The sequence below is a fragment of the Vidua macroura genome, chromosome 18, assembly GCF_024509145.1.
Source record: "Vidua macroura isolate BioBank_ID:100142 chromosome 18, ASM2450914v1, whole genome shotgun sequence".
NCBI classification, from domain to species: domain Eukaryota; kingdom Metazoa; phylum Chordata; class Aves; order Passeriformes; family Viduidae; genus Vidua; species Vidua macroura.
The window spans coordinates 492,285-506,684 of NC_071588.1; the positions used below are offsets into that span (position 1 = coordinate 492,285).

A 14,400-nucleotide genomic window follows, 5' to 3' on the forward strand; every position below is an offset into this window, starting at 1 on the left:
AAAATATGATAAAATATTCAGAGAACATCTAAGAGATGTATTCTAGGAAATGTTTAAGAATTTAAATCCTTCCTTGCCATTCCCATTCATGGCTGTAAGTGGGTCAGAGATGCTGCACTGCCTCCTCCAAGCACCTCAGATTCTGAACTCTCCTCCATCCCGCTGACATCAAACCCCCTCAGTTATCTCTGTGTGGACCAAGATCAAAAAGCAGAAGCCATAAGTGAGTTCTTGTTATTGAGCACTCCAGTGGGAAAGCAGCATTTCATGGTGTGGTGGTTGGACAAGGAAGTGAATTTTGTCAGGAAGGGTCTCGGGGTGCTGCAGGTGCACAAACTCAGCAGAGCACACACACAAAGGCTCAGGCTGCACCGGGCCCTCCTCCTCCAGCACCAGCACCCACCAGCCTTTGGCAGCGGTGGGAAAAGAAGCCACAATGGTGGGGAAAACAGAATGTTGTAGCCACCAATGGCAACGGAATTGCTACTAAAAATGCCCACAGAAATGCTGAGAGAAGTAGAAAGAGGCGGTGGCAGGCAGGGAAGCTCTGTGCAGCCCAGAGCAGCAGCTCCTGTTTCACTTACCAGCCTGTGGGCGAGCTGGATGGTGATGAGAGGAGATCCTGACAGGTTGTGGGACAGCTGGGGCAGAGGTTCCACCTTGACAGAGATGAGGAAACTGCTGGCTGAGATCATGTAGCCTTTGTAGGCCGCAGCTTCAGCAATCCTTGGAAAGAAGTAAATATGATAAGGAGGAAGAATAACAACTGGTTTTTTAGTTCATACATAACAGCAGAGGAGCACAGGACCTCCTTGTTTTGTTCAAGCACATTCCTCTAGGGCAGCAAGGTCTGGCCCCAAAAGATCCTATAAAATACAGGGAACAGCTCTGGAGACTGACATCAAGGGTGCTCCTTCACTTTGCTCCTCCTTGCAAAGGTTTACAAGCCTTGCTGAAAGTGTTTGAGGGAATTAGAGAGAATCCTGTGGAAGGATCTAAACAATACCCTGAGCAAAGTGAGGGGGAAACTTGCAGGGGCTTTCAGGCTGCCTGATCAAACAGATAAATCAGTGTGTGAGGCACACTGGCAAAATGCACATAATAAACATGCATTTAGAAGTGATTTATAGCTTTACCTTGAAAAATCAATGATGTCCAGTTAGATTTGTTAGAGGGAAAGACAGGTCACGATACAAACAGCTGAACTGGACTAAATAGCTGATTAGTCCTGGAAATGAATTCATTCTAGTGGGAAGTCATTTTGCAGTACATAGGAACCCTTATTTTAAGGTAAAACTTATGAGTTTGGCATTTTCACACATTTAGGAGTAACTGAGACCCATTTCTCAGTAACAAACTGCAGGATTAAATGACTGCTGTCATGTGTCCCTTGAGCAGGTGGATGAATGGGTTTTACCACAAGAAATTTGAGCCCTGGTGAATTAACCACCAGCCAGGGCTCCCAAACGGAGCCCACCTGGAAAGGGCCAGTTTGAAACAAATGGAAAACCACCTTGCTTACACCCACCATCTGTCTGCAGTGGTTTCTTATTTTTATTTCAGAAAAAAAAAACCCAAAAAAAACAAAACAAAACAAAACAAACTCACATCAGACTTTCAAATAACTGCACTCAGCTCCTTGGCAGGGCCACAGAACTCATTTAGCAGAACCCCTCAGTTCTGACCTTAAAAAACCCATCAGTACCAGAGATTACTTCTGCTCCCAGAAACCAGTACAGGAATGGAACTTGTTCATCTGAAGGCAGAATTTACTACTCTGATACAACAAATTTAAGTTTAGATAAGAACTCACAAAGTTCAACTCATTGTCTGACACTTTGAGGTTTCTCCTACACAGATGAAGAGCGTGGACGCTTTTTCCACAGCCTTTATCTGTTTGTTTTTCCTTTAGAGACCTTGGTGAATTTTGAAGTGTGACAAATCTGCACCAGAAGCAGGGATTGGTATTTCTGTGCCTGCACAAGCCTTTCCTCACCTTGGCCTGGGTGTCAGGTCCACATTTACACAAACTGCCTGTGAGCAGCAGCAGAATGGGCTCCAAACATTGCTGTGCTCCATTTCCTTTGGGTAAAGACTCAAAACTGCTCCCCTTGGAAACTGATATTTACGTAGTCTGAAAATAGTGCTGTGTCTGTACAGCACAAAAGCTCCAAGAGTTTTGGTTTTCCACCACAAAAAAAGAAAAAGGTTGGGTTTCAAATTACAGGTGTTTAAGTAGCCCAGTGGTAGAAGAAACACAAAAGAAATTCTCTCAAACAAACTACTCTGAGAAAAAATTTATTCTACTGAAAAGTAAGAAAAAAAGTTATAACAGTAGAGCACAAAAAAGAAAAGCAAGCAGAAGAAAAGTGCATACTTATTTTTAAAACATCTTTGAGTACCTGGGGTTTGGTTCCACAGAGGAAAAATTGCTAAGGCAGCATTCCCTGAATTATTACCTTTTTGGATGCTGGTTTGGGCAGACCTGCATCTACAGTTTTAAGGACATGATCTTGTATTGCATACTGCAAACATTTCAAGCAGGTTGAATTAAATGTAGAAATCTAGGAAACATTTATTTTCCAGTGACTTTGTGGTTTTTTAACATTGTGACAGGGCAGACCCTTCATTCTCAAAATGAGTGCTGAAATCAAACCCAGCTCAGGGGAACAGGAAAGGATCTCCAGGTCGTCCTGACCCACAGATTTCAGGGAAGGCACTCGAAGATGACATATCTGTTCCATTTGCTGTACCAGAGCCCCAGGATCTGTGACACTGCATCAGAATACAGAGCTTTGATATGCAACATCTTCAATAAACTTTGACCTGACTCAGGATCATTTTAATTCTCTTTCTCCCTTTGAAAAATTGAGATTACATCTTATTACCTTAACAAATTGCATTGATCCTCCTCTTTGGAAAACACAGGCTCTCGTAAGTTATTGCCTCCATTTCTTCATGTAAGTACAAAATATTGCTCAGTGGTGGCAGAGCTGCCTTACAGCCACTTGTGTGAGCTGAGTCCTTCTCCTGAGAGAGCAGGGCAGGCAGCACAGCCTGTACTGACTGGGAAATGCCATTCAGGAGTGGCTGAGGGGGCACCTGGCTGGATCAGCCTGGATTGTGTCTGGATCAGCCAGGCAGGGCAGGGCTCTCCACCCTGAGGGGCACAGGGGGGTGAGGCAGGGAAGGGAGGCAACCCCTGGCAGTCCCTGGGGCTGGGATGCTGCTCCTTTCCTGCTGGCAGCAGCAAGCCCAGTGGGAAAGACTGACAGTGGGAACTGATCCACACACCCCACAGAGAGTCAAATGAAAACATTTGTTTCCATTTGTCATGCATGCACTTGCTTAGAGGACAGGGTAATGGTTTGCACAAATGGCCTTGCAGAAACCCCCCGGGAGCTGTACTGCAGAGGGACACGGCTCTGCATTTACTTTATCTGCTAATGACTTCACTGAGGTAGTGCATAAAGCAGGAGGTCCTTGAAGAATTGCCTGGTCCCCTGTTATAAAGTTACCTTATGGGTTTCTAGGATTAGGATTCAGATTTTGTCTAAGGAGGGATGTTACGTTTTCCTACTTGTTTCATTTCAGTACAAGCTTTATCTTCATATGTGCTAGGAGAAAAAATGCAATTTCCTTTTATGAGACAGATTAAATTATGACATTCTAGTACCAGATCTGATGAGTAGAAGGAGAAGACAAAGAAAGACAAACATGTCTCTATGGAATCAATTTTATTGCCACCTAAAATAAAACACGTAGTGTAAACTTTAATCCCCCTCTGGCTAATGGCTGCATGCCCTCAGCTCTGCAGAAGCAGGGTTATGGCTTGTCATTTGTCCCCAGCTGATAAGGACATGGCTGTGCCAAGGTGCATCAGCACAGCAATGAACAGGCTGTTACCTCCTGGGGGGCCGAGCTACTCACCTGGTGTCCGCAGGGTTGATGTTACTGAAGAAATAATGCATGTTGTGGTAGAGCAGGCCCACGATGGTGATCCAGGCTGTGGAGAGGGAACAGGGTTATTCCTCAGAGCAGCAGTCCCAAGCAAGAGGACTCCTCTCCCAGGGCTGCAACTCTTGTTCATGGAGAGCCCTGACTCACACAGCCCTTCACATCTTTGTTTTAGCACGGTTCTGGTTTTCTGCTGAAGGTGTGAACATCCTGCACAGCACAGACACCACCAGTGAAGTACAAGGATGCCTGTGCTGCACAGCTGCACCTCCAAAATCAGCTGCTAAAGCCATCAGTTGTCAATTATAACACACTCCCCAGCAGCAGGAAGGGTGGCAGGACACAGCAGTGCCTCCCTGGGAGCCCCCAGGGCCTCAAGGCCACCCCAGCACTGGCTGGCAGCTGCGGGAGCTCCAGCCAGACCATCAGTCCCAATGCTCTCTTTGCTGCCCACATTCCAGGTGATTCTGGGCTCTCCAGCATCTGAGTGAAGAGACAGATGTGTGTTTTCTCAGAGTGAGCCACACAGATGTCTTTTACTATCCCTTTTGTCGGGTTCCAAGTATTTATAGTGCCAGCTGTTTAAGGTGAAATAACAGACTTTTTAGGTTAGCTCGTCTGGACAGTGTAGAAGCGTGGCCTGAAGGCTGAAATTGCTCAGAAGTGAGCTTCAGCTGGAAAAGAGTAAAACATTTAATGCCCTGGATCATTTCAGGATACAAAGCATGACAATGTTCTGGAAAATCAAAGAAAATCTGTATGGTGAGGAACTGTAGAAGTAGGAAAGGAAAAAAACTCCTCTCACATGCTATTTTTGGCATTACAAGTTGCCTTGCAATTGTACTTATTCAAACCTGGGAGGACTTGCAGTCTCCAGCCAGAGCAAAGAAACAAATCTGTCACCACAAGTCAAGCAGACAGTTCAGGAATTATCAGAGAATTTCTCACTGCAGGTTATTTTCAGCTAACTTTGCACTTTATGAAAGAGGGATCAACCATCCCTCTCCAGAGGTGACAGCAGAAAAGCCTCTGGGTGAATAAATTCTGTGGGCTGGAATTTAGGGCACCTAAGTCAGATTTTCAAAGATTTGAGAATGGAAGTAGATGGTTTTGTAAATGGGTTCCTTCAATCTCTAAAGCATAGATAATTAACTTAACATTGCTGTTTTAGAGTCTTGACTAAAGGTACAGATTTTAGCCAGGCTTCTTTCTGGAATTGTTAAAATTTTTGCATAGGTATGGATTTCTGAGTTCTGCCTTTTTGCCATGAGTGTAGTCTGTATCTTCATTCTGTTCCTGTAGCTGTATTGCTTAAACCTGTCATTTTATAGTTTAGTTTTATACAAAGGACCAATTTTGCATGAAGGGATAGGTAATAACTGACCTGACATCCTAGAATTTCTTAAAAATAACCAGTTCAGATAATTTAAAAGAATAATTAGGAAGTTATGGCTTCTCTGATGTAAAAATGTGTCAGAATTAAATGGCTTCAGTCTCTGTTGCTCAGCTCTATTATTCAATATTAATCCAATTAGTATGAAAACTCCACCACACTAATTGCTCGTTAGCCTGACAGGACCACTGCTGCTTGCTCAGACTCAGTGCAACTCACAGGGATCAAATCAGTTACCTGGAAAAATGAAGTGAACCAAAACTGTTATAAAGCAAAATCATTATTGGATACCCTGTGCACACAAGTCCACTTCTCTCTCTAATCTTTTCCTTACCTTTTCCATGGAAAGCTTCACTGGGAATGGAAATATAGCTCTGCCCTCGAGATGGAAATCGATAGTGGGACACATTCAGGGTCTGGGGATGCATTTTGACCACAGCGTAATCTGTGTGATAACCCAGACAGAAGCATCAGCAAACCAATTCCCCAACACCCCCTGAGTGCTCACCCAGCCTTCCCGAAGAGCTCTTGCAGCTCCTCTGTTCAACCCCCAGATGTTTGCAGGCAGCGTGGTCTCCAGCCAGGCTCGGAGCCCGAGCCTCCAGGGCAGGCAGAGCAGAGCAGCAGCACTCCTGCACCTGCACTGGCACTTGCAGGCACTATTGCAGTACTGCACTGGCACTTGCAGGCACTATTGCACTCCTGCACTGGCACTTGCAGGCACTATTGCACTCCTGCACCTGCACTTGCAGGCACTATTGCACTCCTGCACTGGCACTTGCAGGCACTATTGCACTCCTGCACTGGCACTTGCAGGCACTATTGCACTCCTGCACCTGCATTTGCAGGCACTATTGCAGTACTGCACTGGCACTTGCAGGCACTATTGCACTCCTGATCCCAGCGTGGGAGAAGCACGCAGAGTGATGCATGCTCCTGGGACTGCTCAGGTCATTCACCCCTCAGAGGGGTCTCAACAAGGCAAAGCAGGCAGCCAGAGCAGATAAAACACCTCTGACACCTGCAGCATCCAAAGATGCAGATGAAATGAAGGTGCCAAGATGCTCACCTGCAGTAAAATAAAATTCTCCAAAAAGGTCAAAACTATTCCTATCATTTTCAGTCTCTTGCAAAACCCTTGCAAAGATTAAGGTTTTGTAACACCCAAACCTCCACGGGCTGCATATGAGCTCTAGGCCCTTTAACTCTATTAGCATAGCATTACTCAATCCTTCACACATAACACTTATTCTGAATTCCTCCCCAGATAACCCCAGGGAAGCTCAAGCACAGCCAGAGTCCTCACCTCCAGCCTGACTGCACCAACAAATGAAACTCAGCTTGGCACTCCAAAGAGGGAGATGATGACAAATAAAACTCAGTTTGGCACTCCAAAGAGGGAGATGATGGGTTCTGCTTTGTGCTGGCGAAGGAGAGCACAAGCACAGAAGGGTTTAGGACACGCAGAGGGAGCAGCTCTGCCCAGCCCCACCTGCCACGGCCGAGGAGCCCTCGAGGGTCAGCGGCAGCGAGTTCCCTTCCGAGTTCCCCTCCAGGTTGTGGGACAGGTGAGCCATCACCGTGTCGATGGTGTGGATCAGGCTGCTGAGCACCGCGGGGCTCTGGGGAGGGACAGACACAGACAGGGCTCAGCAGGGACTGGGAGCACAGCACAGGGACTGGGAGCACAGCACAGGGACTGGGAGCACAGCACAGGGCTCAGCAGGGACTGGGAGCACAGCACAGGGACTGGGAGCACAGCACAGGGACTGGGAGCACAGCACAGGGACTGGGAGCACAGCACAGGGACTGGGAGCACAGCACAGGCTGCCCCTGGACCCCTGCCCAGCTCAGGGGGCTCCCACCCTCCCTGTAGAAATTGTCACACACACCGAGGCCAGCCAGAGCGTAACCTCCCAAAATGCTGTTTGTAGAACAGCCAAAGCCTCTGACAGCCAGCTCAGCTCTACTCAGCATCCAGCAGAATGAGGCCAAGAACTGTGCAGAATTTTTTTGACAATATATAAAGATTGGTATCAGATCTTCCTTGGAACACAAGCAGTTTGGCCCTTCTTTGATCTTCATTCAAATGCTCCTCAGTATAAAAGCAATTTTAACCTTCCAGGTTGAAACTTGACTCATAAAATCTCAGAGTTAATGCATGTTTCAGTGAAAAGGAAACCTATTTTATCTGAAATCCATTTACACCAGAGATGATCAAGGATGTGATGCCAAGATCGAAATCAATTAGACATCTTTTTGTCTTAAAAGTGTTTTACACTTCAATGAGACCTCCCTGTGCTTTAGCTTCTCCTTCTCTCACTTTAAAAGCTCTTTCTTCTGAAATCTGTGTTTTCTTAAGATTCAAGCAAAATCCTCAGGAAATTTCTGGATTCACCCTGCAGGTATTTCATCAGTGACAGATGATAAAATAAGTCATAGTGCCAAAAAGTCCCGGCAAGTGAAGTAATAGTAACTACCAGTTCTGTTATCATCCGTGTGGATTTGTGCAGCTGAAGGAAATCACAGACCTGAGCCCATTTGTCTTACCTCTGGTCCATCAATCCAGTCAGACAGTAACAGAAAGTCTTCAATAGCTTTTAAAAATGCCTAAAAGACAAATAAAACTCGATTACTTATAAATCAGCTACATCTCCTGGCAAGCATTCAGGGCAGATCTCTGCTAGGATTTTTCTCAGGTTTATGTTAAGATGACAAGCCCACTTCCATTGCAGTCACAGATCCATCTCTACCTGCCAGCATCCTCAGCATGTTTTGTGTGGTGACAATTATTTTACTGGCAGCCCCAGCACCGTGTGGCTCCCAAGGTGCAGTCACTACAGCTGAGCCAACACTGGGACTGAGACTGAATGAACTTACTCTCCTGTTTTATCTAAACTCATATGGCATCTGTAGAATCACAGAGGCTTGGAAGGGACCTTAAAAATCATCTCCTTCCAGCCCCTCTCCCACGGGCAGGGACACCTCCCATGGTCCCAGCCTGGCCTGGGACCCTGCAGGTGGGGACAGGCACTGTCCAAACCCAGCCCCATCCTGGGGAGTCCATGACATGCACACACAGAAGGGGAAAAGGGAGCACAGAAAATTGCACTGAAAAGTAAAGAAAAAAAACCACATTTCCAGCTTAAACTTATCTATTAAAAAGCCTTCAGAGAATGAATATAGTGAAGTTCCACTGTGAAATGTGGAAGACACCACATGACAAAACCCAAGTCAGATTTGTCAGAAGCGATTCATTACAATGTGTGTCAGTAATCAGAAAGTTTATTGCACATCACTTAAATCAAATTTCCTGGTGCTGTGAGGCGTACGACAATCAGGCAGAGATAACTCCACAGAAAATCACATGCATGCTCAGTGCCTGTCTCTCAGAGAATTAGCTGCAGACAATACAAAGCCTCACATCAATCAGGCAAATGACAGGGTCGCTGTGTATGATCAGGACTCTCTTGTATTTACGTCCCAAAATAGCTCTGCTAGAGATAATCATGTCCCACATTCCTGTCTGCAAATCACTGTCATGGCACACAAAGCAGCATCAGACAGCACGAATGAGCACCCAAACAGTGATGTGGGAAACAGGTATGGTGTGGGGCAGGATGGTGCTCCATCTGCAACGTAGAGCCCATAGGAATTTTTCAGGAAAACAAAGGAAACAGAGTATTGAAGCTTTTTAGAAGGGCTTTTGCTTCATATTAAACTGTGATCCGTGAAATCCAGGCTTTAGAGTTTGCAAATGCTAAGCTTTTAGCAGAGTCTCCTAATTGCTGTCCCTGTCGTTTTCAGAAGGTTTATTTGTAATTTTTGTCTGAGTAAAGCGCCCTTGTCACTCTGGAATTACCTTCAGGCTTAGGGGAACAATCAGCAGCGAGGCCAGAGCTGATTACTGCAATAATGGCTTCCAGCCTGCTGAAATCAGGGAATTAGATGCCCAGCACTTTCCAGCACTCTATGTTATAACTTTATGTTAGTGGGACACGGCCCCTTGTTCTCGGCTCAGACTGCAGAAAACACCTGCTTGCTTTTTGCCCTCTGTGGATTAGCTAGAATAAAATCAATTCCTTGAACCCATTTCAGAGGAGACAGTGACTCCACCATTTCCCTGGGCAGGCTGTCCCAGTGCTTGACAACCCTTTCAGGGAAGTATTTTTCCCTAAGATCCAACTGAAGTCTCCCCTGGCACCACTTGAGGCTATTTCCCCTTGTCCTTGTTGTCTGGGAGAAGAGATCCAGCCCCTCAGCGTCTTCCTTGCTCATGATGGGTCCAAAGGCATAAAGTAAATCTCTCCAGGGACTAGAGAGACATTTCAACTCGCTCTGCTCAACCTCTGCTGCTCCCTAAAGCAGGTGGTGTCTGCAATGAGCAAAAGCTTTCCAAGCTGCACTGGCTGTTCCAGGTTCTGGAGAAACCAGGGTCACCTGGGAGCCCCACTCACCTGGGCCAGGCTCAGGGCAGTGTGCTCTGACAGGGATTTGTTGGGCAGGCTGAAGGACACGTTCTGCAGGTGCCCCAGCAGGGAGCTGGGCGAGGGGGAGCTGCCTCTGTCCCGGCTCAGCGCCGCGATGATGGGCTGGTAGGCGTTGGTGGGAGGCTGCAGCAGAGACACAACTCAGCACAGAATATCCCAGATTATGTGTACTGCCCCAGCAGGGATACAGCTCGGCACAGAATATCCCAGATTATCTGTACTGCCCCAGCAAGGACACAGCTCTGCAAAGAATATCCCAAATTGTTCATACTGCCCCAGCAGGGACACAGCTCTGCACAGAACATCCCAGATTATCTGTACTGCCCCAGCAGGGATACAGCTCTGCACAGAATATCCCAGATTATCTGTACTGCCCCAGCAGGGATACAGCTCGGCACAGAATATCCCAAATTGTTCATACTGCCCCCAGCAGGGACACAACTCAGCACAGAATATCCCAAATTATCTGTACTGCCCCAGCAGGGACACAGCTCTGCACAGAATATCCCAAATTATCTGTACTGCCCCAGCAGGGACACAACTCAGCACAGAATATCCCAAATTGTTCATACTGCCCCCAGCAGGGACACAACTCAGCACAGAATATCCCAGATTATGTGTACTGCCCCAGCAGGGACACAGCTCTGCACAGAATATCCCAAATTATCTGTACTGCCCCAGCAGGGACACAGCTCTGCACAGAATATCCCAAATTATCTGTACTGCCCCAGCAGGGACACAACTCAGCACAGAATATCCCAAATTATCTGTACTGCCCCAGCAGGGACACAGCTCTGCACAGAATATCCCAAATTGTTCATACTGCCCCAGCAGGGACACAGCTCTGCACAGAATATCCCAAATTATCTGTACTGCCCCAGCAGGGATACAGCTCTGCACAGAATATCCCAAATTATCTGTACTGCCCCAGCAGGGACACAGCTCTGCACAGAATATCCCAGATTATCTGTACTGCCCCAGCAGGGACACAGCTCTGCACAGAATATCCCAGATTATCTGTACTGCCCCAGCAGGGACACAGCTCTGCACAGAATATCCCAGATTATCTGTACTGCCCCCAGCAGGGACACAGCTCTGCACAGAATATCCCAAATTGTTCATACTGCCCCAGCAGGGACACAGCTCTGCACAGAATACCCCAAATTATGTGTACTGCCCCAGCAGGGATACAGCTCTGCACAGAATATCCCAGATTATCTGTACTGCCCCAGCAGGGACACAGCTCAGCACAGAATATCCCAAATTATCTGTACTGCCCCAGCAGGGACACAACTCAGCACAGAATATCCCAAATTGTTCATACTGCCCCCAGCAGGGACACAACTCAGCACAGAATATCCCAAATTGTTCATACTGCCCCCAGCAGGGACACAGCTCAGCACAGAATATCCCAAATTATCTGTACTGCCCCAGCAGGGACACAGCTCTGCACAGAATATCCCAAATTATCTGTACTGCCCCAGCAGGGACACAGCTCTGCACAGAATATCCCAAATTATCTGTACTGCCCCAGCAGGGACACAGCTCTGCACAGAATATCCCAAATTATCTGTATGGACACGGGGAGGGGAGGGGGGAAGGAAGAGGGAAAAAGGAAGAAGATTAGTTCAAACATTAATTCAGATCTGTCATGAGTTTCTGTGAACAAGAACTGATAGAAGACAGAAAGAAAACCAACAGAACTGTGACACTGCAGAGAGCAAGAACGTGAGAATGCACTAATACACCACAACAGGTAATTGTAGCACTCTCCATATGAAAAATCAGTTTTCATTTTTTTCATTATACTTCTACTAAACAGATGGAAACCAATTTTCTTATTGTGGTGGGATTTTTTTTTCTAATATTAAAGGAAACAAAATGAAAATTATCAAAATGGTTTTGGCCTCCTATATTTTCGAAGTTAATAGTAATGCTTCAGAAGTTGCTACTTTTTCATTTTTTAATATAGTAAATATTTTATTTAGCAAGAATTTCCTTTGTGTTCCCATCTCCCCATAGTGGCTAAAACTTCTGCCTATAAATGTCCAAAAGCACTTATAATTGAGGTACGAAAATAAGTGCCATGAATGAAAATCAAGCAGGGAGGAGGGTCTGTAACTCTGATTTATGCACATTCTGCCATTATGGAAAAGAGTTCTGAGCACTGTCCTACCACAGGGTTGGTAGTGGTTGTCATCAGAGACCAGGGAAGAGTTGAAGAGAGCAGAACTTGCACACCTGGGAAAATACAAACACAAATGAGGGTGTTGGCAAATCTGGATTTTTTTATATCAGATACATAATATTATATATATATATATATATATATATATATATATTCCCACCTCAGGCTGAATCAGTTGTAACTGAAAGAAACAGATTTGCTGTTCTGTGGATTTTATTTATTTCCAGTACTGTAACCACACAGCTTTGTTTAAAAAATAATTTTCTGATTCTGTCATCAGTTTTATTCCATCATCTTATTACAGATGAGCATTGCAGTAGTTTAAGTCTTACATACTTAAATCTTTGTTTGTAAACAGGGAATTACAATATAATTTTGTTATACCTCAAAAAGAAAAGGCCAGCTGCACAGTTCCAACACTGACATCCATCTTTCTCCTCCAGCTCTTTCCCCAGCATTTACAGAAACTCTTTAGGGTAATCCTATGTCTTATCAGCAATAAATAATGATCCATGGGCAGCTCTGACAGTTTCATGGAAGACCTTGTTTTATTTCTGTATATTTATTTCTGGGATTGTTGGGACACTGGAAAAGCGAGGGTCAAGCCTCAGCTCCCATCTCCAGCTGCTGAAGCTGACTCAGATCTCGAGTCTGAATTGTCTGAGTGCCAAATAAAATCACACCCACAAAGGCAAGCTCAGAAAGGCTTTTCCCCATCAGAAAATCTGCACTATTTGAGGACCTGAAAAACATTCAAAGGCAGTGGAAATGCTCCCAGTGCTTGCAGCAAAACTGAGGAACCCTCAAATGAAAGAGCAGGGCTAGAAATGGTGCACTGAAAATGACCATATGAGCATTCAGAAATGATTTGTCAAGACAGAGAGAATCAACTTGATTCTGGATGGCTTTCAGTTGCTCCATTTAAAAAATATTGATTCCTTTGAGCACAAAGCGATTTCTTAGTCATTTGTGACAGAGAAATAAAATTTTCTTCTCATCTGCATCTGACCAAGAGTTATTATTTGCCAGGAGTGTGGAATTTCAGTGCAATCCAACACTAGATGCATACAGAGGACACATTTCTCTCACAGGTCCAAAAGGATCATGAACATTCATTCAATTAAAAATCAGGCTGTCCTATTTCCTTATGTCAAAGCACATTACCCTGCTTCACCCCTGCTAGAAATCCTCCAAAATCAATAAATAGATGTCATAACCTTTCTACCTATGTTGATTCCTATTGTAATACCCATTGCTTCCTCTGAGAATATTCTAATTTCATACATTAAGTGGTAAATTTTATAAAATCCAATCAGTCTATTATTTTGAAGAGAAAAGCCACAAATTAAATTGCCACATTTCCCAAGTGCTCCAAAACACCTCATCACATTAAAAAAATGTTGGCTTGGAATGCTTCAGTCTAATTAAAAAAATATATACCTGGCATCCCTTTACATTTGAATTCCTAAGCCTCTAGAAAATACACATCCAGCTTCACTTTCAGTTAAGAGGCTATACATTTATTTTTCACAGCATTCTGATAGTTCCACAAGGCACTGAAAAACCTGAACTAGGACTTTAGGAGAAAAACCCATCAACACAACAATTAATGCCATGGAAATTGCAGTAAACTCACAGGTGCTCACGGCATGAACATCCCAAGGTAGAAATCAAGGAGTTTGCTATGCAGCCTCCTGAAAATCAGCAGGGATTACAGGTGGGATGCAGGCAAAATTCCGAAAAAAATGGGACTCCAGCAGAACTGGAGGGCCCAGCACTCTGAGCAGGGTTTCAGAGGGGAGCTCCAAACACTGATGCCCAGCAATCAGACTTGGGGCCAGTGAGAGCCCAGAGGGAAGGGCTGGGAAGGGAGCCCTGTGCAGGATTCCTGGTACTGGAAGGGCATTCCCAGCCCGACCTGTCACAGGGGAGCTGCGAGGTGGAGGGGGCAGAGGGGGAGTGCTGGGAGCCCACAGGGGCCCAGGGGGTTAAAAAGAGCTCTCTCTGTATTTATTTCAGCCATTCTTCCCTGGCAGTGGAACAGGGCGCACATATTGATGAATTGGGGCAATTTGGAAATCTGCTGCTCTTGGGTTTAGCAGCAGAACATTCTTGTGGGGCTGCATTAATCACAGAGTGTGATTAATGGCAGCTTGGAGCTGCACACTGCTATAGTAACCCTCGATTGTTGTCAAAGATACAGCAGCCAAATATAAAAGCATTTTTTCCACCATCATCAGAGCATTATAAACTTTATAAAGATTTTAAAGTTATTTCCTGTATCAAATTACTACCAAATGAGTACTCTGCTGATCAGAAGTTTTGATGACTTTCATAGGAAACATTTTTTTAAATAAAAAAAAACTTTAAAA

General features: G+C 45.2%; 1 protein-coding gene across 2 annotated transcripts in view; it reads right to left on the reverse strand.

The window, feature by feature from the left end:
• ADGRD1 (adhesion G protein-coupled receptor D1) overlaps positions 1-14,400 on the reverse strand; it is a 130,183-nt gene that overhangs the window by 101,203 nt on the left and 14,580 nt on the right. For both annotated transcript variants that reach the window (XM_053994106.1, XM_053994105.1), the window contains 7 exons: positions 12,017-12,081; positions 9,808-9,963; positions 7,901-7,960; positions 6,843-6,972; positions 5,685-5,795; positions 3,931-4,006; positions 585-726 (listed from right to left, as the gene is read on the reverse strand). In XM_053994106.1, the coding sequence (XP_053850081.1) occupies positions 585-726; positions 3,931-4,006; positions 5,685-5,795; positions 6,843-6,972; positions 7,901-7,960; positions 9,808-9,963; positions 12,017-12,081 (740 nt within the window). The remainder of the gene's footprint in view (positions 1-584; positions 727-3,930; positions 4,007-5,684; positions 5,796-6,842; positions 6,973-7,900; positions 7,961-9,807; positions 9,964-12,016; positions 12,082-14,400) is intronic.